The 25,576-nt window shown below is 42.6% G+C and overlaps 2 protein-coding genes across 3 annotated transcripts in view; both read left to right on the forward strand.

Annotated features, from left to right (window-relative positions):
* The first annotated feature begins 13 nt into the window (after positions 1–13).
* SLC4A1AP (solute carrier family 4 member 1 adaptor protein) lies at positions 14–21,236 on the forward strand. The gene is made up of 14 exons (XM_037146638.2): positions 14–676; positions 893–1,088; positions 2,415–2,537; positions 3,324–3,384; positions 3,754–3,893; positions 8,614–8,774; positions 10,161–10,230; positions 10,584–10,770; positions 12,004–12,115; positions 14,050–14,284; positions 15,988–16,074; positions 16,961–17,028; positions 18,380–18,449; positions 20,905–21,236. Exons 1-14 carry the CDS (start codon positions 14–16, stop codon positions 20,952–20,954), a joined length of 2,223 nt encoding a protein of 740 aa, XP_037002533.2. The 3' UTR covers positions 20,955–21,236.
* Positions 21,237–21,328: 92 nt separating this feature from the next.
* The window catches only part of LOC128627723 (uncharacterized), a 50,117-nt gene continuing 45,869 nt past the window's right edge, over positions 21,329–25,576 (forward strand). For both annotated transcript variants that reach the window (XM_053667156.1, XM_053667155.1), the window contains exon 1: positions 21,329–21,889. In XM_053667156.1, coding sequence (XP_053523131.1) covers positions 21,477–21,889 — 413 coding nt within the window. In that variant the 5' untranslated portion in view covers positions 21,329–21,476. The remainder of the gene's footprint in view (positions 21,890–25,576) is intronic.

A 25,576-nucleotide genomic window follows, 5' to 3' on the forward strand; every position in this document is an offset into this window, starting at 1 on the left:
CACCCGACTGAGGATGGCCGATAGTCCCCCTCAGTCCGAGCCAATGGCTTCAGAAGAAGTCAATGACGACTTCAAAAAGCCAGCCCTGCCGGTGCCCCCGGCGGAGCGAGGCCAGGTCCTGGCCAGCAATCCTTCAAACCTGGAGGAGATGAAGGAGGGGCCCATGGAGCTGCAGGACCCAGATTCCGGGGAGCCTGACGCCCCTCCGCCTCAGCCGGAAGGCGCGGAGACTAGGAGTCCGCGGGAGGGGCCGCCGCGGCAGCCACCGACGGCTGCTCCTGCTCCCGGTGGCCCCGCCCGGGCCCCGCCTTATCGAGAGCCTCCGTGGGCCGGCCCCGCCACGGCCCCCTACAGCCTAGAGACCCTGAAGGGCGGCACCATCCTTGGTACCCGTAGCTTGAAAGGGACCAGTTACTGCCTTTTCGGGAGGCTGTCTAGCTGCGACGTGTGCCTGGAACACCCCTCGGTGTCTCGGTACCACGCCGTGCTGCAGCACGGGGCATCCGGTCCCGGTGGAGAAAGCGACGGCCACGGGCCGGGCTTCTACCTGTATGACCTGGGAAGCACCCACGGCACCTTTCTCAACAAAACCCGCATCCCACCCCGCACCTATTGTCGGGTCCACGTTGGGCACGTCCTCCGCTTCGGCGGCAGCACCAGGCTCTTTCTTCTTCAGGTAAGTGGAAAAACCTAGAATTGGAATCTCGGGAGCGCACCGGGCCTGGTTCCTGAGCTCCTTAAGCTTCCGCGGCGGAGGGAGATTCTCCTAGTCGGCGATTACAAAGGTGGAGGAATCTGGCGGGTCTCCAAACCTTAGGACACACTGCAGTATTTTTGAAAGCGACTTCAACTTTCCCGAACCTTAAAATAATTCTTTCGCTTGGTTCATCAGGGACCAGAGGAAGACCAAGAGGCAGAATCCGAGTTGACAGTAACGCAATTGAAGGAATTGCGCAAGAAGCAACAAATGATGTTGGAGAAGAAGATGCTGGGAGAAGACTCGGATGAAGATGAGGAAATGGATACTACTGAAACGAAGAGAAATACCGGTGGTCAGGAGGATGAAATGGGCTGCACCTGGGGAATGGGTAAGAAATTAAAATTGCTGCTGGAGGTTAATATTTTAAAATTATTAGTAGTGGTACCCTCAGATGTGTTTTATTAAGCAAATTTTAAGGACTCTAAATACAATTTTTCACATCAGGTTACCAAAACCCAGAGAGATTCTTTTACTTCTCCGAAGTCAAAACATCGAATTATGGACACTATGGATTTCTTTTCATGTGTTTTATTTACAGTTCACTCGTTGGAAACTCGTTCTCACCATACAATTAGTTTGGTATTTCAACCATTTAAAAATAATTTTTAAAGTAAAATACCTTGATTATCATGGAAAAAGCTGAAACTACATTTAAGCAAGTCAATTGGAATATTACTCAGTGTAGGATATTCCCTTTGATTTTGTTTTTTTATGTTTTGTAAATACCTGAAATGTGAAATAGCTAACCAGAGAAAGCTGGTCCCTTAGCCAGAGGAGCTAGGAATATAAAAAGATAGAAAATATTGTTGGGAGGACAGGATAAACAGGAAATTACTGTGGTAATGCCAAACAAATTTAGAAACCGCACTAGAGTGCGGGTTCAGAAAAGGGAGTGGTCTCTGAGGACTTAGACCTGCGCTGTCCAGTGTAGGAGCCACTAGTCATGTGTGGCTATTGGACACTCCCAGCGTGGCTAGTCCCAATCAGCATGTCCTGTACGTGTAAAAAACACACCGGATATGAAGACTTAGTGTGCAAGAAGAATGTGAAACATCTCATTGATAATGTTTAATATTGATAATGTGATTGTGATTTCACCTGTTCTCCTTTTTAACATGGCTGCCAGAAAATGTTAGATTACATATATGGCTTTTACTTGATTTCTGTTGGGCAGCACTTAGATCTTTGGGGAAAGTTTATAAGCAGGAGAGTTTTGAGCTGGGACTTGAAGGAAAGAAAAAGTAGTAGCCCGTAGGAAGCTGAAAGGAGTGGTGTTCAGGGCAGGGTTTGATGATTTTCAGGGAGTAATGAATAGAGCAGTCTGTTTGGCAGATAGAAGTGCTGGGAAGTTATATTGGAGGCGAAGTATGAGACCTGGAGCTTAGATAGTTCTTCTGTAGAACATGTAGTAGGTAATTTTGCTTTTAAAATACAGTGATAAAAGAAAAAAGCGTCACAAAAACAAGTTTTAACTTGTTACACAATTCGGAAAACCTGAAGATGTCGACACTGGTGGTTTTCTGGTTGTCCTCCCTGCCACCTCTCCTTTTCATCACTAATAACTGTGTCTTTGTGAAGCCTGAAAGGATAGTATCATTCATATGATCTCCTCTTGTATCTCATTGTCTTTCCTTTCTTTTCCCATATCCTATAGGAGAAGATGCTGTAGAGGATGAAGCTGAAGAGAACCCCATTGTTTTAGAATTTCAGCAGGAAAGGGAGGCCTTTTACATAAAGGATCCGAAAAAAGCTCTCCAAGGCTTTTTTGAACGAGAAGGTGCGTAAACATATTCTGACCCTCCTGGTGAAATGTGTCCTCAGCATTGTTGTTTTCTAGGTCTTCAGGTGCTTGGGAGTGCCGCATTTTATCCGCTGTCTTCCTGGTTCAGTACTTGCCCTTGTGGTCAGTTGTGTCAGGTTTATTTTGAAAACAGTAAAAATTTTGTTAGTCTTTCTCACCTTGGAAAGAAGGAAGTTTTTTTTTTTTCTGACTCTCCTCATTTTTTTCCCCCAAAAGATCCTAGATTTTGGTGGCAGAAGATTGAGCCAACTTCTTGTAGTTTTTTTTCTTTGTAATTCACCTGATATTTTGTAATTCTTAGCATGGATTTTGACTTTATAGGATTTAAAAAATAATTCCACAGGGGATTGTTTCATTTGTGATATATTGAAGGAATGTCTGTGTGTATGTGTGGTTGGATAGGTGTATGCGTATGTGTGAGAGTGTGAGTACGTGAATATATGAATTGGTTGCATTCTTTGCTTAATATTTATGCTTCTAAAAACCAGGTAGTTTAATAACCTAGGTCTACAATTTATTAAAAGTATGAAAGCTACTATACAGTGGACAAAGCTGTGTATGAAGAGTTGATTGGTTTGATTTGAGTTTGCTTTTTTCTGCCTCACACTCATCCTGATTTTATTATCAGATGATAATCCCCAGGAATAAGAACTGAAATGCATGAAAGTTAGTTTGCAGTGTGGTAGGGGAACTTGATATTCTTATTTAACTTTAGTTCTTTTAGATCCTATTAAAATTTTCTTGTCTTTCTTCCTTCCAAAGGAGAAGAATTGGAATATGAATTTGATGAGCAGGGGCATAGCACTTGGCTCTGCAGGGTGAGGTGTGTTCTCTTCTCATTAATGGCCATTTTTGCAAAGTAGCAAATTTCAGGTTTAATTTATGGTTATAGCTAACAGTCCAAAGAGTAACTTTAGTTTTAATTTTAATTAAAGTTATTAATTTAAGTTATTAAACTGTTCCTGATTTGGGATCTTGATAGTTTAGTAGCACTTATATTATTGGAGAGGTGGGTGGAATGGGTAAGAGGTGGAAGGGAAAAATTTGAAATCTAACCTTAGCAAGATACAACAAAATGAACTGAGAGATTGAAAAGCCGTCTCAAAAAAATGACCATTACTATAACATATTAATTTTTTTCATTAGAATTGGACCTTAATGCTGTGCTATAATTCCCTCTAAACCAATGCAGGTTACCTGTGGATGATTCAACTGGAAAACAGCTGGTGGCAGAGGCCATCCACTCGGGAAAGAAAAAGGAGGCGATGATCCAGTGCTCCCTGGAAGCTTGTCGGATCCTCGACACCCTGGGGCTGCTGCGGCAGGAGGCCGGTGAGTGTGGGAGCGCTTTCGTCTTTAAAGAAAGGAAGGCAAGGAGGAGGAAATTTTAACCCAGTGGAACCTCTTTTCAGGAGGAAAGTGTAAATTGTACAGAATTCTGTGAAGTGAAGAGAAAAAGTTCCCTACCTCAGTACCATAAGGTAGCCATGGTTTGTGTTCTCCCAGACGTTTTCTGTGCATACGGATGTGTGTTCAGAACTAGATCCTTAAACAAAAAACGAACACTTGTACTCAAATGCAGTTACATTATTTATACTCTTTAGTGACTTTGTTAATAGGAATGTACTGTGGAAATTACCTACATTGTTATGTTATTTACCTCATTTTAGAAAACTGGCTATACTATCATTTATTAATAAGGCTTATTTTTATTTATTCTAAAGTTAATTTTTTATTATTGTAAAGTAACTTGTGTATAGTTTTAAACTACCAGAAGTTCTAACAAAGTGCACCTGCTCCTTGCCCTGGTGCTCCTCAGCCCTTGTCTCTAGTCATCTCATCGTCTGCTGGCTCCGTTAAATTAGGATTTAGTATGTATGTGATTATGCTTATGCCAGTATTACTCACAGCTGAGCAATTTTTAATTCTTTATGTTTTTCCTAAAATTAATAATTGTGTTTGTTTTAAATGAACAAACAAAACAAAACAGAAGCAGACTCATAGACGCAGGGAACAAGCTGATGGTTGCCAGAGGGAAAGGGTGTGAGGGGAAGGGCAAAGATGAGGAAGGGGAATAAGAGGTACAGATTGACGGTCAAAAAGTTAGTAAGCCACAGGGATGAAATGTACACCACAGGGCATATAGTCAATATTGTAATAAGCTTGTGTGGGTCAGATGGTTACTAGACTTGGTTATCACTTCGTTAGGTATATAAATGTTGAGTAACTATGTTGTATACCTGAAACTAATATAATGTTTTATGTTAACTATATTTTAATTAAAAACATAATTCTGTTTTTCATGTGTTTTATTTTTTTGTACCTCTTGCTCATTCTTCCCACATCTTTCGAGAGCTTTTCAGTCTGTTTTCCACATGGTCAATCACAATAAATGATTCATCAATTCTCATATTTGGGGGAGACGTTTCTCCTGAACAGCACCATTCCCCACCCACTAGAAGTTGGTAGGTGTTTCCCTTTGTTCTCAAGGTTCTGAAACTTCACTGTGGTACCTTCACCTTTTTGTGGGTCTGTTCACCCACTTTTCTGGGTGCTTGTTGAGTCCTTTTGATCTGGAAATCTTGGCATTTCAGGAACATCTCAGGAACCATTGACTAGTCCATCTCTCTGCTCTGTGTCTCTGGAATGCTGCTATTGAGATATTGAACCTCATGTACTGACCATCTAAGTTTCTTGTCTTTTTTCCCTTCTTTCTCTATGTGTTTTCATTCTTCGTGGCAGATTTCTGCAACTTTATATTTCAGTCTCTATTTTGCTATCAAGATTTTAATTTCCAAAGCTCATTTTCTTTGAATTTTCATTTTTAAAACATAACATCTTATTGCTGTTTCATGGACTGTAATTATCTCATTTCTCTGCTAATCTGTTTTTTCCAGGTTGCTTTTTCTTTTTGTTTGTTTGATCTCTATTCTGCATCGTAGAGAACTTTCTCAGGTGTCGTGTAGTCCTTGGTTGTAGATTCTTATTTTGTGATGAAAAAGGTGAGTGACAGTTTGGAATATTTAGATGGGAACTTCTCACGTAAATATCCCTAGGTTTTTCCTCTTCTCCTGGCGAGATTCCCCAGAGAGGGCTCTGCCAGTCTCCTTCGTGACAGGAAGGGACTGGCTGCCAGCACTCCTGGGGCTTGGTGGTGGAAGATGGCTGAGAGGCTTCTCGGCATTCAGCTGTTTTCAGGACAGTGCTGTTTCCAGAATTTAGTACCCATGTCCTCAACTGTACTCGTCAGCTCAGAGTCCAGAGGCTTTCTGTCCTACCCTTTCAGAGATTAACCTCTGAATTTTTTCTGGGGGTGGGAAGGAGATGGGGGGGATCTGTCTCCCATCCAGCTTTTACCCGGCCCTGTTTGACAGCTCTGGGCACCTCCTGTGAGTGCAGTCATGCAATGTCTGTCCTTTGTGTCTAGTTTCTTTTACTTAGTACAGTGTCTCCCAGGTGTAGTCCTTTGTTTTCATATGCAGTTTGGCACCTTGTTGAATTTTGTCTTTTAATAATTGATGGTGGTATTTAAAAAAATACTTATCTCTCTTTTTATTGAATAACAACTGACATAACATTATATTAGTTTCATATACACAATGTAATGATTCAATGTGTCAATGTTGCAAAATGATGACCACAATAAATCCGGTTAACATCTGTCATCATACATAATTACAAAATTCTTTTTCTTTTTTTAAGTGTATTTTATTCATTATGTTATTACAGTTGTCCCATTTTTTCTCCCTTTTATTCCACTCCACCCTGCACCACCCCCACTAGCATTCCTCCCCTAGTTCATGTCCATGGGTCACACATAAAAATTCTTTGATTTCTTTATTTCCTATACTATTCTTAACCTCTCCCTGTCTATTTTGTATATACTAATTATGCTTCTAATTCCTTGTACCTTTTCCCCCATACTCCCCCTTTGCCCTCCCTGCTGATAACCCTCCATGTGATCTCCATGTATATGATTCTGTTCCTGTTCTAGTTGTGTGCTTAGTTTGATTTTTAGGTTCATTTGTTGATAGTTGTGAGTTTGTTGTCATTTTTTACTGTTCATGGTTTTGATCTTTTTCTTTTTCTTAGCTATGTCCCTTTAACATTTCATATAATAAAGGCTTAGTGATAATAAACTCCTTTAACTTCACCTTATCTGGGAAGCACTTTATCTGCCCTTCTATTCTAAATAATAGCTTTGCTGAACAGAGTAATCTTGGATGTAGGTTCTTGCCTTTCATGACTTTGAATACTTATTTTCAGCTTCTTCCCTGTAAGGTTTCTTTTGAGAAATCAGCTGATAGTCTTTGGGAACTCCTTTGTAGATAACTTTCCTCTTTTGCTGCTTTTAAGATTCTCTCCTTATCTTTTAAAAAAAATTTTTATTTATTTATTTAGATTTTATTTATTTTTAGAAGGGAAGGGAAAGAGAGAGGGAGAGAAATATCAATGTATAGTTGCTTCTCATGTGTCCCCTGCTGAGAACTGGCCCCTGCTGGGAACTGGCTTGCAACCCAGGCATGTGCCTTGCCTGGGAATTGAACCGAGATCCTTTGATTTGCAGGTCCATGCTCAATCTACTGAGCTACACCAGCCAGGGCCTCCTTATCTTTAATCTTGGGTAATTTAATTATGATATGTCTTGGCATGTGCTCCCTTGGGCCCACCTTCTTTGGGACTCTCTGAGCTTGTTGGACTTGCATGTGTATTTCCTTTGCCAGATTGGGAAAGTTCTCCTTCATTATTTTTTCAAATAAGTTTTCAATTTCTTACTCCTCCTCTTCTCTTTCTGGCAGCCCTATGATTCCGATGTTGGAATATTTGAAGTTGTCCCAGAGGTTCCTAAGCCTCTCCTCATTTTTTTGAATTCTTATTTCTTCATTCTGTTCTGGTTGAATGTTTACTTCTTCCTTCTGTTCTAAATCATTGGTGTGAGTCCTGGTTTCTTTTCCTTCATTGTTGGTTTTTTGTGTATTTTTCTTTATTTCACTTGGCATAACCTTCTCTTCTTCCTTTATTTCGTGTCTGCACTGAATCATCCTGATTACCAGTGTTCCAAACTCTGCATCTGATAGGTTGGCTATCTCCTTGTTGCTTAGTTTTTTTCCCTGAAGTTTCAATCTGTTCTTTCATTTGGGCCATATTTCTTTGTCTTGGCACACCTGTTATATTGTAAGGGGCGGAACCTTAGGTATTTGCCAGGATGGGGCAACCCACCTGACTGTGTTCTGGAGCTGGATGTGGGGTAGGAGTCAGAGAGGGAACAAGGCCTCTTGCTTGGCTCTTGCCTAGCTTTCAGTCACTTCCCCTGCTACCCACAAGTGAACTGGGCCCTTCAGGTGCTGATTCCTGAGTTGATGCTTTTGTGTACATTCTAGGACCTCATGAGTCCTTCTAATGGAGTTTCTCTTGCTGCTGTAACCCCCACAGGTTTTTATAGCCCGGGGTTTTGAGGCTTTATTTCCCTGCACCGGAACCCTGTGTTTCATGGTCTGTCTCGCTCCCCAGTTCCTCCTGGTTTATCTGCATGTGAATGTGGGACCATCAGGTTGCCAGCCGCTGTCTTCTCTGCCCTTCCTACCAGTCTGGATGAAAGTTTCTTCTTTCACTTCTTGGTTGTCAGACTTCCATACAGTTTGATTTTCTGGCAGTTCTGGTTGCTTTTTGTTTTTAAATTTGTTGTTGCCCTTGTTTTGGTTGTGCTAGGAAGCAAAGCCTATCTACCTGTGCTTCCATCTTGGCTTTGGTAGTGACATTTTAGGCTGCTTGCCCACTTGCCTTCTTTCTTTTTCTTTTTTTTTTAAATACTTTATTTACTTATCTTTAGAGAGGAAGGGAAGGAGAGAAGGAGAGAAATATCAATGTATGGTTGCCTCTCATGAGTCCCCTGCTGGGAACTGGCCTGCAACCTAGGCATGTGCCCTGACTGGGAATCGAACCTCGAACGTGTGGTTTGCAGGCCCGCGCTCAATCCACTGAGCTACACCAGCCATGGCTCTTTTTCTTTTCTTTAAACTTACTTCATTAGCATTTCTTTGTCTATCTTTAGTATCTCGGAAAAGGAAAGCCAAGAACTGGGAAGATGAAGACTTTTATGATAGTGATGATGACACATTTCTTGATCGGACTGGCCTGGTTGAGAAGAAGCGTCTGAACCGAATGAAGAAGGCTGGGAAGATCGATGAGAAGCCAGAGACATTTGAATCATTGGCAAGTTTTATTTATAGAAGTAGCTGCAGTAGTTTAATTTGTTAAAAAAGATTCATTTATTAATGTTTAGAGAGAAGGGAAGGAAGGGAAAAAGAGAGGGAGGGAATAATCAGTGTGTGGTTGCTTCTTCTGTGCCCCACACTGGGGACCTGGCCCGCAACCCAGGCATGTGCTCTGACTGGGAATTAAACCAGCGACCCCTTGGTTCATAGGCTGGCACTCAATCCACTGAGCCACACCAGCCAGGGGAAATTTTTTTTTAACTTTTTAAAAAAGATTTTATTTATTTATCTTTAGAGGAAAAGGGAAGAAGAGAGGGAGAGAAACATCAATGTATGGTTGCCTCTTGTGCATCCTCTGATGGGAACTGGCCTGCAACCCAGGCATGTGCCCTGACTGGGAAGGGCAAATTTTTTAAATAAAATGATTTATTATTTAAATTTTTTAATATATATTTTAAATTTTATTTTATTTCATTTTTGTCCTTACCTGAGGACATTTTCTCATTGCTTTTAGAGAGAGAGAGAAACATCGGTGAGAAAGAGAAACATTTCATTGGTTGCCTTCTCGTACAGCCCGACCAGGTATTGAACCCACAGCTTGGGTATGTGCCCTGGCCAGGAATTGGACCTGTGACTTTTTGGTCTAGAGGATGATGCTCCAACCAACTGAGCCACACTGGCCAGGGCTATTTAAATTTTTTTATAATTACAATTTTTAAAGTAGTAGTATTGAAAGCTGGTAGTGAAGTGTAACTTTTGTCATCTGTAAATTTGACAGTAGTAAGTCTTCAGCAAGTTGGAGAAAAGTTCTGATTGCTGCTAGAGTCTCTGTCCGCCTCTAGGTAGTCAGTGGTCCGTGGGTGAGCATTCTGGGATGTTACCCCTGAGAAAGGAAAGGAAGAAGTTCCCAACTGGGACATTCTGAGGTGAATTTGACTATAGGCTTCTGGCAGTCCACAAACATGAAAGGAATTTTGAGTAGTGTAGGTTGATAATAGTCTTACACAGAGTATCCTTCCTCAAATTATCATAAGGTATCAGGTGCTTTTACTATAGTAAGTAGGACTCAGAGCTTAAAACACTACCCAGCATCTATCCTTTTGATTTCTCATTGAAAATCAATAACTTAATCTTTTCCTTTTGAGCAAAGTAAAGTGTGTTCTATATATATATTCTGTTTAATTTTGCATTCTTTAATTCAGAAATTAATTCAGTTGAAATTAAATAAACAATTGGAAAATGTTAACTCCACAAGGAACAGATTTAACAGGACTTCAAATTAATCATCCCAAACTTATAACAATAGTGGCAGTAAGAGGAGAAAGCTACCAGATTTTGAAAGAAGAAAAACATGTGCTAACCCTGTCAAATTTGGGCATTTTAGGTTGCAAAGTTAAATGATGCTGAAAGGGAACTCTCTGAAATTTCTGAGCGACTGAAAGCCACAAGCAAAGGTAAGGCCATGAACGACTCATATATTGTGCACTACGCTAGGTGCTGGGCTCCATTGGTTAGTAAGATATATCATGTAAAATGTGGAGCCTTCTAAGGAGCAACATAGCATTTTAGAATGAGGAAGAACATTATAAATTATTTAGTGTAGCTTCTTTATTCAATGATGGGAATGAAGTCCATTCAGGCGAGGTGATGTCCCATGGTCTCCCAGCTATAACCCACTTCCTTATTCCTAGTATCAGTAATGGCCTTTGTCCAGCTCTGTGTTAGTGACTTTTCTATGGAAACTTTGGCTGAATTGTAAAACATTTGCAGTCATCTTTTTAAACATGTATTATCTGTCTCCTGACAGCTCTGTCGGAGTCCCCAGCTCAGGACTCTTTAGATGCGTTCATGTCGGAAATGAGATCGGGGAGTGCGTTAGATGGTGTGTCCCGGAAGAAACTTCACCTGAGAACGTTTGAACTGCGGAAAGAGCAACAGAGACTTAAAGGGTTGATAAAGATCGTAAAGCCAGCAGAGATTCCAGAACTAAAAAAGTAAGTCTTATATTTGGAATTTTATTTATTTATTTGAATTTTATAAAAAAGTTCTTTTCTGTTTAATCACTATTTGTATTTTTAAATTTTGTTTTATTTTTCACTTACAGTTGACATGCAATATTAATTTCAGGTGTAAACACCGTGATTGGACATTTATATAATTTATGAAGTGCTTACTGTAGTATATACTTGGAATTTTAAATAAGCATTTTGCACAGATAACATTTGAATTTTATTTTTATTTTTTAGATAATATTTTTGAATAGAAAAATAAAAGTACAGAAGGCAGTGGCATCATAGAGTAACGAAAAACCTATTTCATTTGTGAGCTATAGATTGCTACAGGGTGTTTAGAGAGAAGGGAAGGAAAGGGGAGAAACATTGATGTGAGAGAGAAACATTGATCCGTTGCCTCTCCCATATGCCCTGACCAGGGATTGAACCCACAACCTAGACATGTGACCTGACTGGGAATCGAACTGGTGACCTTCCTCTTTGTGGGATGACACTCAACCAACAGAGCCACACTAGTCAGGGCTGCTCTGTTATTTTTTCCCCTAGTTTCTACAGTCCCTTCACTTTGCCCTTCCTCAGCTTTACCTGACTTCAGTGGGCTTAGCTTTTATAACTATGTGTAGCCAGTGAGAACATTGACAAACTCATTGTAGGGTCTCTCATTACGCCTTTGTCATTCCTCACTACACAGAGTATCCTTCCTCCTGCCTCTCCCCACAACACATATACACACAGACAAACACACACACACTTTTTTTCCAAAAGTTCTGTGCTTAGAGCTGCTGTGTGTGGTTGTAAGTGTGGACTCTAGGGAAGTAGGCACTTGGAGTCCTCCTGAGGTGTTGGTGAAAACAGGGCCTCATGTGGTGGGTCCGTCTCCTGCCCTGTAGTGGGGGTGGGGTCAAGCTTACCATTGCTAGTGGCCTTCGTACTGTAAGCATCATCTTGTGAACGTGAAGTCATGTGGCCTGGGGTGAGTTACTAGACTAAGTTAGGAGGCTCATCTTCATAACTCGGTGTCTGTGACAATCTGTAGTGTCACTGTCCATTCAAGTTCTGTTGGCCTGAATACCTCTTTCATGTTGGTAGATGCTCACATACTCATTTTGTGGGAGTTTTTGTTTTGCTAAAAGTTTCTTTGTCACTGTCATGATGTTTTTAAATAAATTCCTGTCCTCTCTGCAATAGGTGTGCATACTTATTCTTTCTTCCTAGGACTGAGAGTCACACTATAGATGCTGGAAACAAAGCTAAAAAGCTTGCACTGCCTCTCTTTGGTGCCATGAAAGGAGGAAGCAAATTCAAATTAAAAACTGGAACAGTTGGGGTAAGTTGTGGGTCAAAGTGTCAAACTTCGGGTGTTTGAGTTATCTGAGCTAGTTTTTCTCTTCTTTTTTCAAAGCTCAGATGACTCATTTCATAGTATGGGTCATTTTTTCATAGTAACGTGAGAAAAGGTTGAGAACTTGTAATGACCCCATCTTTCCCATGGCTTGGGTTTTGGATTTTTCTCTTCATTTTAGGGTTATCAAGAATTCAGGTTGGTAGGGAGCAGAGAAAAAAAAATACAACAAAACCAAAAAGAAAAGGAAGACTAAAGAAGGATTAAAAAAAAAAGAATGAATTGATTTATGCCCATCAATTTGCATGTAACTGATTTGCGAATCAGAATGCTAGTTGATTGATTTGGGGGGATGTTACATTTAAGAAAGGGCCTTCTGCATTAGATACCTCTGTCCCGGTGGATAGCTGTCGTAGTGCTCAGACTCAGCTAACATTTGTTGGTAGCAGCGTGTGTACTTGGCTCTGCCGTGTGGTTCTTCCTTACTCCACTTAATCCTCCTAACACCTGGTGATGTGTGGCAATCATTACCTCTCGCAGGTGAGAAAACTGGGTTGGAGAGGTTAGATATAAGGTCATACCGTCAGTTTGTAATTAGACTGGCAGTCAAATCCAGGTATTCTGTCTCTTGAGTTTTGTAGTCTACTATTCTCTGATTCAGAGAATTAGTATTTGGGTACATCCCTATTTGTAGTTGCAGCCTTTAAAAGGTTTTCATCCCTGCAAAGAGCTGAACCTTGTAGATTAGTGTGTTAGGGCTGCCATAACAACATACCACAGACTGAGTGGCTTAAACAACAGAAATTTATTTTCTCACAATTCTGGGGCTAGGAGTCCCAGAGCAGCGTGCAGCAGGGTCAGTTTCCTCTGAGGCGTTTTTCCTTGGCCTGTAGATGGCTGCAGTCTTGCTGCCTCGTCACACGGTCATCCTCTTGTGAATTTGCAGCTCTAAGGATACCAGCCAGATTGGATTAGGGCCCCATGGGAACAGCCTTATTTTTACGTAGTCACCTCTTTAAAGATGTTATCTCCAAATACAGTTACATTTTGAGGTCCTGAGGTTTGGGACTTCATCTATGAAACTTGGGGGTACCTAATTCAGTTGACACCTTGAATTAGGGTAAACTGCCCCCTGGTGGCAGAGTTCCAAAGTCCCAGCCGTATGTTCTGAGTGAGTAGGTGGTTTGCCTGAGACAGGGAAGCTCTTCTGTGTTGTGTGTGTTGGGGTGGAGGAAGCAGGGGTTACTTATGCTTTAGTCAGAAGAAAAGCTCTTTACTAAAAAGCTCTCCTGAGATGATTACTGAAATAAATCCTATATTTAAAACATGATATACTCAACATACACTTCGGTGCCTTTTCTCTATTCCTTAAGCTGTGATCAACTTTTTCTAATAATTTTGTTAAAAGGTCTTGACTAGAATAGTTGGTCTTATTCTTCAGGAAATGTCTTTCTTTTCTTTAGGAGCTGCTTCACTTATTTACATTCTTATTTTCTTGAAGCTGTGTTAAATCTAAAATGAAAAGGCTGTACAAATGATTCATTTCTTAGAATTGTGTGATTGACTTATTTTCTAGTGGGTTTGGTAATGAGTTAAGATCCTTTAACATCACGAGGGGGTAACAGGACAGAATTCCTGCAGCTGATACTCACCTGGAATAACTTTTGAGTTCCTTACAGGTAGTTTCCAGTGTTTTATGCTTAAATATTCCTTTGACCCTATATACCAATAGACATAATTCTTAAGGGCCCATGGATGGACAGAATTTCATGTGAAAGTCCTACTTCCAGCAAACTTGTGTAGGATTTATCAGCGTATAGAGGCTAGACATTCCACTCATTCAGTGTCACCCCCTGGAAGAGATTTGTTTCTTTTTCATTATGTAGCGCCACTTGTTCCCGCGTTTGTTTCTCTTACAGAAGTTACCCCCCAAGCGTCCTGAACTCCCTCCAGCTCTAATGAGAATGAAGGATGAGCCTGAAGTAGAAGAGGAGGAGGAAGAGGAAGAGGAAGAGGAGCATGAAAAGGAAGATGAGGAAGAGAAAAAACCAGAGTCTGGAAGCTGGGGGCCACAGCAGGAGAGAGGGCCAGAAGCTGTGCAGGGAGTGAGTCTGCCCGCAGATCTGACCTGTTCCGAAGAAACAAAACATCATGGTAATGTGTTTCTTTATTCATGTGAAATGTCTGCATTAATTGGATTCTTTGAAAAAAACAAAGCCAGTTCTTACCTTACCTTTGAAATACTTTGTGATGTGAGGTACAGCTGACTCTGTGTAAACATACTTCAATTTTCAGTCATTTTTTTATCCTCATTGCAAAATAGGGGCAAGTAGTTCCAGTCTCTTCCAGAATTGTGGAAAATTGAAACCTGCAGAATCTGAACCCCAGCTACCGTGGTCAGTCCTGCGCTGTTGCCGCTGTATAATTAATTGGAGGGCAGTGGGATATGGTGGGCGGTGAGGCCTGATGAGGGGGTCTCAGGATAAGCCTCCCCTGACTCGTCGCCCCGTCCTAAACCGGACACTCAGCGTAATTGTGCACACTGACATACTTCTCACGGAGGAGCATGGTGGTGGCCATTTTTTTCTCCATGGTGCCTGGTGGAGAACCTGGCACGTAGTATCCCCCCCACCCCCCACAGGAAAGGCTTGCTGAGAAAGGGAATGGATTGGTTTTTAAATGTAATTTCTTCTGATTCTGAAAGGCATATATGCTCATTCAGAAACTGAATCATACATAAAAGTCAAAAGAAGAAATCTCCCACAAACTCATCCCAGAACATGAATTGTTTATCTTCTCGGTATCCTCTTATCCCTGCAGGGGTTATTTTCCTGCAGGTGAGCCAGACTGCTCAGCAAGATTCAGTCTGTGGGGGGTGGGGAACAAGGGCACTGAATGTGTGCCCTTCCAAACACACCGGGTGTGTCTGCATGAAACACGGGGCCTGGGGTGGAGACACTCTCCTGAATCACCTTCAGTTGTTAAAAAATTACCATTTCCTGTTCTGAGAGAGGTAAATCTTTTGGGGTTTTTTTTGTTTGTTTGTTTTTTGCATTTTTCTTTGTTTAGTTATTGGCAAAACGGTTGGCCTTTTTGAAGAAGGTGCTTATTCGTACTTTTTCCGAATCTGGTCTTTGACCCGAATGTTAGATCTATGTAGCAGGGAGGGGAGCGGTAAGCATTGTACTTCTGTGTTTTTTTGTTTAAGGGACCAAAGCAACTACATGTGTGTAAAAATAGCAGACTCTAAAACTTGGTTTATAAGATACATTAACTAATAAGTCTGCCACTGATTAGGATTATTTCAGGCTTTTTTGTTTGTTTTATAACATTGGTACATGCTGTCTTGTAACCTTTTAAAAATATGTTTAAAATATTTTTTTAACATGTGGTTTTAATAAGGGACGTGGTGGTCAGTCACATGTGTGTGTTGTGACTTATTCAGTGAGCTCCCTGGTGTTAGACATGTAGGTTGTGTGTTCATTTTGGCTACTTCAAACATGCTTGTGTGTAATAAATCTTGGTACTCATTCCGGATTATTTTCTTACAATATGTTCCTGGAAGTAGAATTTCTAGGAATATGCACATTTCAAGGAATATGTACATTTTGAAGGTTTTGCTAAGTATTGCTAAAAGTTTTACCTCAGTGGTGGCCAGTTTTTCAAGTGGAAAGTTAGTGATTCTCTGTCAGGCCTCTGGAGGCACATTTATTGAAAACTTAATTTTAGTTGAAGCTAATGATGGTAAACTTGGATGATGGTGTATGTGCTTAGCTTTTCTTGCTTTTGTTTTTGTTTTCTTGGTCCCCCACCATGAATCAAATCATAACAATATGCTTTGGTTCTGTGTTTTATAGAAAACATGTCTCAACTCAGCCAGGCGGGACAGAATAAAGATTATCCAGAGATCAGTGAGGCGGCTGCATCGCACGAGGAGCCCTCAGGCAAGTGGCGCAGCCGGTCCACTGTGGCTCTGCACCCAGGCAGCCTCGCGGGTCCTAGAGGCTGGAGGCGCCGTGAACGGCCTTTAAGACGCTGGGCTGCCAGTGCCCTGGGGAGACCTGGAGTGAATGAGGGGTTCACGTTCGGCGCCATCCCCTTTGCCGTTCTTCACTCCTCTCCTGCCTCCCGGGGTTTCCTTCCCTGACCCACAAAGTACCTGATGCTTTTCAGCTTCCCTCTGGCCATGCAGAGCCCTTCACAACTTACAGTTCCCAGAGTTGAATATGTGCCTATTGTGGGAATCATTCCAAAACTGTTCAAAGAAGGTGGTTGAAAGTTTGGCCTATTCAGCCCTGACTGGCGTGGCTCCGTGGGTTGAGCCTCTTCCCATAAACCAAAAGGTCGCCACGTCCATACCTAATCAGGCACATGCCTGGGTTGTGGGCCAGGTCCCTGGTTGGGGGTATGCGAGAGGCAACCACACACTGATGTTTCTTTCCCTTTCTTTTCCCTCTCTTCCTTTCTCTAAAAAAATAAATAAAATCTTCAAAAAAAAGAAAGTTTGGCCTTTTCAAAGGGCTTTTTATCTGATTTTCTACTGCTTTTATCTGTCATGATTAAACTATAGTGTAGTAAAGTCAGCCCCATTTCCCTTCACTTATTCAGATGGTGTGATTATATTCGAGCTTGTAGAATAGCCTTAGGATTTGAAAACCAAAGTTAATGAAGGGGAAATTCTCTTAATATACAGTCTTTACAATAGTAGAAGGAATTTTTGAGAATTAATTGTTATGTTTTCTTTAAGTATAATGCTCTCAGTATTTTTTTTCTATTTTACTTATTCTGAAATAGCCATTGCCTCTTGTTTTCCCATCTTTATTAAATTAGCATCAGAGAATGAATACGAGAAAAGCAGAGACGAGTTGAAGAAAAGGAAAGCTCCTGGTCCAGGCAAAGTAAGTGAAAACGAACCCTCACACCCAGATGGGTGAGTCTTCTGGGGTGGTCTTAGCCGAGTTCCCAACTGCCTCGTGCCCCTCTCCTAGGAGCCTGGGCTCTATTTTATTTTTATTTTTGAACTTTTTCTTTTGAATTCTGTATTCTTGCCTCCATTTACCCGGTAACTGCTCATATCCCTCTTTTATTAATTAGTGAATCTTTGCATTCTTGTGTGCCATACAGAGACATTTGAGTGATATATTCTTATTTTTCTCCTTTCATTACTCAGAAGATAGGATGTAATTTACTGCATTCTACATCTTGGGTTTTTTTTTTAGCCTCTTGTGGAAATCATTGTATATCAGTACAGCAAGAGCTTCCTACTGTACTCTATTTAGCCAGTTCCCTCCAGATAGTCCCTTGGGTCATTTCTAGTCTTTTATTACTACAGTGTTATGAATAACCTTGTATAGGCATGATTTTGTATGGATACAGGAAGTTCCCAGAAATGGGATTGCTAGGTCCTCTCCCTGGGAGGCCTTTAGGACCACCCTCAGGTTAGTTAATTCACAAGAGACCTCATAGGACCCAGCGTGTGGTTGTATTCACAGCTGTGATTTGCTACAGCAAAGTATGTACCAGGCACAGTCAGCGAAGGGAAAAGGCCCACAGGCTGAAGTCTGGGAAACCAGGTACAGGCTTCCGAAGGACCTTGTCCAGTGGAGTCATACAGGACATGCTGAATTCCCCTAACAACGAGCTGTGACCAGTTGTGAATTGTTGCTAACTGGGGAAGCTCATTAGAGCCGAAGTGCCTGGGGTTCTATCGAGGACGGAGATCACTGGGCGAATGCCTGCCTGACATGTACCCAGTTGCATTCTCCAAGAAGGAAAGCGGGTTCAGCATAAGTCACATGGTTTTTACTAACAGTTTAGGCACAGTGAGCCCCTTTTATCAGTTAGGATAGTGGGAACCCTCCAGAAACCCAGATTCCCGGACTCCAGCTAAGGGCCACCTCGCAAACAGGCCTTTCAAAGGACAGCAGTCGGGCTTGCTACGCTAACTTGTTTCTGCTCCTGGAGCAAAAGGCAAGCGCCAGATTTCCCTCCACGGGAAGGAAGTTGGACCTGTGTGAACTGCCCTTTATAAAAACCATCACTTTCTCTCACTCACTGAAATCAACTCCTCGAGGCTTTAAAAAAAAAGAGTCCAGGTTGAGAGAGAATGTGCCCCCATTTTTTATTACTTATGTCAAGATCACTGATGGGAAACTGTTCTTTCTTAGTTTTGTTTTCTGATGGGCACAGGAACAATAATTCTTAGAGTTAAAATTATTCTAAATAAAATAACCCGTCTCCTCTTTGTAGCCTCCCCCAGCACTTTCCTCCAAGTACCCAGAAGATGACCCAGACTACTGTGTGTGGGTCCCGCCTGAAGGTGGGTTATTTTTACTTTCTTTTTCTCTAAGATTTAGTTATGTATATTTATGAACATATAATATACAGAAAAGGGCAAAGATAGGTTTACAGTTGCAATACAAATAAACAGTACAATAATTAACAAGAATAAACTCTGTTTTGTGCACTCACAGCCGGGAAGTACTTTTTGCCAACCCCTGTGTATTTAAGGTGCAAAAGAAGAAAGTTACAAGAGTATGTAGTAGAATAACCTCCCTTCTGGAAGAATAGGTGAATTAGAAGCTCTAAGGCAGGGGTGTCAAACTCATTTTCACTGGGGGCCACATCAGCCTTGTTATTGCCTTCAAAGGGCCGAAATAATTTTAGGACTGTGTAAATGTAACTACTTCTTAACAGTTAAGGAGTTGAAATTACTTTTGGCCCTTTGAAGGCAACCACAAGGTTGATGTGGCCCCAGTGAAAATGAGTTTGACACCCTGCTCTAAAGAGATAATGTCAATCAAATATAATCTGTGGACTCTGGATCCTTGTTCAGACAAACTACTGTAAAAGAAAGCTATAGGCCCTGGCTGGCGTAGCTCAGTTGATTGAATATGGACTGCGAACCAATGGGTCGCAGGTTCGGTTCCCAGTTAGGGCATATGCCTGGGTTGTAGGCCAGGTCCCCAGTGGGGGCCATGTGAGAGGCAACCACACATTGATGTTTCTCTTTCTTTCTCTTTCTCCCTCCCTTCCCTTAAATAAGTAAATAAATAAATAAATCTTAAAAAAATAATCTATTAAAAAAAAAGAAAGCTATAAGCCAGATCATTTTAAACACTAGTTAGGTATTTGATGATATTAGGAAATTATTCTTAATTTTTTAAGAGCGTGAATAGTGTTGAGTTGCATTTTTTTTTTTTAGAATAAGTCCTTATCTTCTAGGATTATGTATCGAGTGTTCACAGATGGAATGATATCTGGGATTTGCCTTTAAACAATCCAGTTGTGGAGGATGAGGGAAGGCAGGGGAGGGGAGTTGGTAAACGGGTTCGCCGTTTACTGGTGGTTGTTAAAGGGGCGGCAGGCTCGAGGAGGTTCGCTTTGCCTTTCTCTTTGCTTTCGTATTTTCAGTTTTCTTTAAAGTGAAAAAAAATTATCTGGCTCTGCCTCATCTACTTGGTTTATTTCCTCTAAATACAACTAAATATTAGTTTCTTATGACTTCTTATATATATTATATACAATTCATAAAATGCCTACATCAACAATAACATACATAATATTTCACCACTTTTTTACACCTAATGGAAGCCTATTCTCTTCCCCCTGTAGATTTAAGATTGTTATCTATCAGTCAGAATAACTAAGTTTGTAACAGTGGTAGGCATTGTTACAGACAACACCTAATGAACCCACAGCATGCATTTTGTGAATTTATTTATTATTTCCCAAGTGCAAGTAATTATGCAGTACAAGTATTTACCTTGATGAATACAGTTAATTATATTGTGTTAATTTGTTTCATAACTGAATTAAGAGTTTAATTAGTTCTATTATTTAAGAGAGGTGTATACTAGTCAAAATAAGAGTAGTTACTTTTTTTCTCAATTAGGATATCATAGAAATAAGTTTATCCTTTTAATCGATCCTCCCTTTTCACACTACACAAAACTTATAATAGGAAATATTGAGATGTTTTCCAAATAAGGCAGAACGGGGTGTTACTGGGGTTTTCTATAATAAAATATTTTCTAATTATGTTACTTTGAATGTTTAGTCATATAAATGTTTTTCTTATTCCAGATAAGTCAAACAATGTCATGTGCAAAATTGGAAGCATATTCTGTACCTCGCTGTTTAACACTTAACACTGTATGGAGACCCTTTTGTAGTTTATAGATTTCTGTGCGTGTGTGAGCACAATCCTCTTAACGGTATGGATGTGCCTTCACGTATTTAACCAATTTCCTCGATGACTATTTGCTGTGTTTCTCCTTTTCTTGTGACAAACAGTATGTAACCAGTGGCCTCTAACATTCGTCACTTTGCAAGTGTAGAGGTGCACGCACAGAAGAAAATTTGTGACAATTAACGTGCTCGGTCAGAAGCTGCGAGTGTTTTAAAGATGTTTGAATCGCAGTCTACAGACACCGTGCCAGTTCACGGTCACACATGTGTCCTTCAGGCAGCGGAGGAGATGCTGGTTGACCGTGTGCGCCTCACAGGCCGCTTTTTCTGTGGGTCGAGTTTCTAATACGTTAGTAATCAAGAGAAATAGGATTATTGGAAGTGTTTGCTTTTTTACTTAATAATTGTTAGAGTAGAAGTGTAGAGAGGGCTATATTTTGAGATTGTATGTAAAAAGTCAGTTTTTATTATAGAAGGAACCTTTACCTGTTTTACTTTTTGGCCCACTGAAGTCTTTTTCTTTCCCTCCTGACTTTGGAAAACTGAATGTATTTCATTCTTTCTTTCTTTATACTCTGATGTAGGTCAAAGTGGAGATGGCAGGACCTACCTTAATGACAAGTATGGCTATTGATGGCCGCAGAACCCTAAAGGAGGACTGTGGAGACCACGTGACGTGGGGTGTTTTTAGGATAACATATCAAGCTGAATGTCCAGAGAAGGAGCTCGGATGACCATTTGTAAAGTCTGGTGACTGGCCTTTTCTTCTATACTGTTGGCTTTCTAAATTTATCTGCCCGTCTGATTCTCTTGAATTTGGGGTTTGTGTTTCAAAGTGTTTGTGTATGTGTGTAAAAAGGAACCGTATATTTTGAGAATTAGTAAAGTAAGAGACATGACTGTGAAAAGGAAAAGGCGAAGGTGTTTCATGTTTGTTTAAGGCCACGGTGTCTTTCACTAAGTTTTGGGGACTGTGCTTCTGAGCAACAGGGTGCTTCTGGCGGGCAGGCTCCAGGAGTCGCTGATATTGCCTCCTCAAAGAGTGCTGAGATACGAGGTCATGCCACGGGTGTGACCCTGAGGGACCCAGCGTTCACAGTGGGGGTTTCCTCCTCCCTCCCACTGCCATCCTCCAGGCAGGACCCGGTTCAGGACCATGGCATACGTCATGCACAGTCCTGATCAAATCTCAGCCCTCTGGGTGCCTTGGACTCGGACCAGTCAGATTAGTCACTCCTTCTCCCGTGGAGAGGTGCAGGTAGGTCACAGAAGGAAAAGCTGGATGTGTCTCACCCAGTGTGGGGCTTCTCACCTCTGTGGAGAGGGGAATAAAAGTTCCTTTTCTGCGTGGAAGCAGGAAGAAGTGCAAGAAGATGACCTGTCTCCCCCTGTCCCACCCCCATCATGCCTCCCTTCTAGAGGAAGGGAAAGCCTACGCGTGGAAGCAGGTGGAGAGCCCGTGGACTGGGCTGGAGGCAGACGATGCGCAGGCAGGGGAAATGCCTCGGCCCAGCGGGAGAGTGGACCTGGGTGGCGCTTTCCGACTGTGGATTATACGACGTGTGTGAGGTAGGCAAGAAGCAGTGATGAGAGACTTCGGTGACCCTGACAGCTGTGGGAAGGCTGGTCTGCTACGGGTGATGGCTTCCACTTCTCAAAAAACAATACCAAGGTTGGTATTGTGAGAGACTGTTGTTTTGAACTTCATTTAGAGCAACAGGGAGGAACTTGTTAATGATATAAGTGACAGGAATTTGGGGACAGGCTTACTATGCCATCTTGTGTGAAGTCAGTGGGCAAAGGTCTGAACCAGAGCAGTGGTCTTCAAAGGTGAAACTCTTCATTCCAATGAAACTGTGTAGGATCCTAACACTTGAACAGGTAGAAATATGCCCGCTGTGGGGGAAGCAAGGGCTCCGAGACTGGGTCTGCGCACACTGCGTGCGCACATTCTCTCCTCCTCACAATGACCCTGAGGAACTTAGGGCTCCACAGAGCATCGTCTGCTTTAAGAAGGCATGTTTCTAAGTGTCCTGGGGAGGTAGGCATGGCCCCACATCTAGAGATGCTGAAGCAAGTAGGGCTCCACATGCCACAGTAAAGTGGTAAATCATGTAACTTGTATAATTAACATCAGTGGTCAGTGGCCTTGATTCAAAAGGCCTGCACTTGAGTCTCAGCTCCCCTTTACAAAATAGCAGACTTTGGGGATACGACTTACATTCCCTGAGCCTCAGCTCTTTCACGTGTGAAGCAGAGATGACAGTGCTTCCTGCCGTCTGAGCCGCAGATTTGTTCCGAGGATCGAATGAGATGATGCGGATGTGTGTGCTTAGAGGGCTCTGTAGATGTCAGTAGTCAGTGTCCATTATAAACAGGAGACAAACCTTGACGTCTGGACCTGCGTCCTCGTCTGGATTAGATCAACGATTGTCAACTGTGGCTGCATATCAGAATCACCCAGGGAAATTTAAGTTTTCCATCCCAGTGCGTGGATCCCACGTCAGAGCATTCTAATCAGAATCTCTGGTGATCCCTTGTAAAACCACTCAAGGTGGTTTTAGTGCAAAGCCTGTAGTGGAGAACCTCTGGTGCTCAGCCAGCCAACCTCTTCTGGCAGTGCCAGGTGCTTTGGGCTCTGCAAGGGCACAGTCCCCGTTGTGACTGCCCAGCTCTGCTCTTGGAGCACAAACGAGTGCGGCTTTGTTGTGGCAAATACTTACTTACGAAAGCGGGCGGCTGGCTGGAGTTGGCCAGCAGGTCACTGGTGGCCCAGTGCTGCGCTAGGCTAATCTTTCAAGGTCTCATCTGCTTAAAGAGGTGCCTTACAGGATCTTTAGGAAGTGATGCGTGTCCTGCTTGTGGAAGTCTGGAGTGTTTTTGTTGGAAAGGCTTACCCGTCCTGAATGATCACAGTTTATCGTTGCCAGAAATCAAGATAATTCAGTCTTCTTCCTCAGAAACAAATGTAAGGTTATTAGCCATTACCAAAAAAGTATCATTACAGGCAGAACACAGTAAGTTAACTGAAAGCAAGGTGTCCCTGCCCTGCTATCCTGGACTGCCCAGGAGATCAACTCATACCTACCTCTCTTGTTAAAGAGCAGTGTGAGGCCACTGGGTGTTAGTGATGGTGAAATGATCAGATTTCGGTTTTTAAAAGAACATGTGAGCTCCAGGGTGGAGGATGGATGGAAGAGGGCGAGAGGATGCAGGGGGACCAGTTACGCCAGTCACAGCTGCCCGTCACTTGTCACACCCTATCCAGGAGGTGGCAGCATTTCAATGGTAAAACAACAGATCCCCAGGCTGGGGCTGACGGTTTCAAAGTTTTGTAGGAATTATGTCACATTTCCCAAAAGAGCTAACTCCAACGAAGTCAGTAATGGATAAAGGCTTGGGCTACCAGGAAATGGTGGGGCTTCATACTTCCTGTCCTAGATCAAAACAATTCCAGAGAAAATATTTATAGCAGGCATTCAACAAGCATTTTCTAATATACCAGGCAGTGTAAAACCCTTAGAAATTTCCTAAAGCAAAGAGACTTGTTTTAACATTAAAAACATATCCCTGACATATCTCATGTCTACACCAAAGTCTAGGTGAGAGATTATGGCAGTTCGTACTAAGTGGAGAACCAAAGGGTTGCTGGTTCAATTCCCAGTCAGGGCACATGCCTGGGTGGTGGGCCAGATTCAAAACAAAAACCAAAAAAACCCAGTAGAAGTAGAATGGCTGAGACTGAGTGAGGAGTAAAGAGCAAGGAAGGGTGGGGAGTGATTTCTAGATGGCTGATGTCATTCACTGAGATGAGGGGACGCTGGAGGAGGATGGGGCGGAGGTGGAGGATGTCATCGGTTCAGTTTTGGACCAGTGGAGCTTGATGTCCTTTGAGACGTCTGAGTGAGGATGTCTGGAAAGCAGCTGGTTGCGGAGGTCTGGATCTCAGAGGAGGGCCGGAGGACAGCCGTCGTCTTCTACCAGGGACGAGCCTAGGAGTCCGGGGCGCTGGCAGGTGAGTCTGAGGGCCAGGCGGCGGGCAGGAGTGCTGCGGGCCGTCTCGCACAGCCGGTCTCCATGTCTTGCACTGGAAACAAAGTTTTTCTTGGCTATGGGTGCTCATTGCGGAGGGGGGGGCGGGGCTCAGTAAGGTGAAGTTAGCAGCTCTCTGTAGAGAAAAGGTCGGGGATGTTTTTAATGTTAAAACAAGTCTCTTTGCTTTAGGAAATTTCTAAGGGCTTTACACTGCCTGATATATTAGAAAATGCTTGTTGAATGCCTGCTATAAATATTTTCTCTGGAATTGTTTTGATCTAGGACAGGAAGTATGAAGCCCCACCATTTCCTGGTAGCCCAAGCCTTTATCCATTACTGACTTCGTTGGAGTTAGCTCTTTTGGGAAATGTGACATAATTCCTACAAAACTTTGTAACCGTCAGCCCCAGCCTGGGGATCTGTTGTTTTACCATTGAAATGCTGCCACCTCCTGGATAGGGTGTGACAAGTGACGGGCAGCTGTGGCCGACTTCCTGAGAGTGGGAGCCAGAGGGAAGCCCGCCAGCCCTGTGGCAGTCCGAGGCAGGAATCCAAGCCCCTTTGAGGGGAGGGGGGTTGAATTTCCACACGGGGTTTGGACCTAACAAGGTTTGATGGACTGCTGGGAAATGATATAAAACTCTCCTTGACCTTTGTGCGGGGAGGGGGAGGTAGGAAGGTCAGAGCATTGAACTGGGATGGTGTCTTCTTGTGACAGGCTGCTTTTTGACCTTGAGATTCCTCGCTTATTTTGGACATTGAGGACAGTTTTCAAGATTTCTCCTCTGCAATGTGAATGGACTTTGCCTTGCTTTGGTTTTAGAGGCTTGGCACAACTACAGTAGGGCAAGAATGAGACTTCCAGCCCACCGGAAACCAGAAGTCTTTCTCCCCCTAGTCGGCCCTGGCATTGGTGGTGCAGCCCCGGGGGGGGGGGGGGGGGGCTCAGCACATGAGGGGGTGTGGCTCCCCCTTAGGGAAGCTCCACCTTCTCCATCCCCCAAGTCGATCTCAGCAGCTTCTCTGTGCCTCCCTTTCCCTCGCCCGCTGTCTTACCCAAGCTCCCCTTTACTCGGACTCTGCACAGAGCCCCCTTCCTCTCGTGTCTGCCCCATCAAGCTCTCCATGTGACTGCAGTGGCTAAAGTACATTTCTGAGCACAGTCCTTCGCTCTGAAACCTCAGCGCCTTCTCCATGACCCAAAGAGTGAGGTATAAATTC

Source organism: Artibeus jamaicensis, unplaced genomic scaffold (assembly GCF_021234435.1).
Source record: "Artibeus jamaicensis isolate MK-2021 breed Jamaican fruit bat unplaced genomic scaffold, CSHL_Jam_final contig_465, whole genome shotgun sequence".
Lineage (NCBI taxonomy): Eukaryota > Metazoa > Chordata > Mammalia > Chiroptera > Phyllostomidae > Artibeus > Artibeus jamaicensis.

Excerpts from the sequence above, each read along its gene's own strand:
- SLC4A1AP (XM_037146638.2), top strand. The coding sequence starts at position 14 with ATGGCCGATAGTCCCCCTCAGTCCGAGCCAATGGCTTCAGAAGAAGTC. Across the intron at positions 3,894-8,613 it reads GCTGCTGCGGCAGGAGGCCG|TATCTCGGAAAAGGAAAGCC; the intron begins GTGAGTGTGGGA and ends GTCTATCTTTAG. Across the intron at positions 18,450-20,904 it reads TGTGTGGGTCCCGCCTGAAG|GTCAAAGTGGAGATGGCAGG; the intron begins GTGGGTTATTTT and ends ACTCTGATGTAG.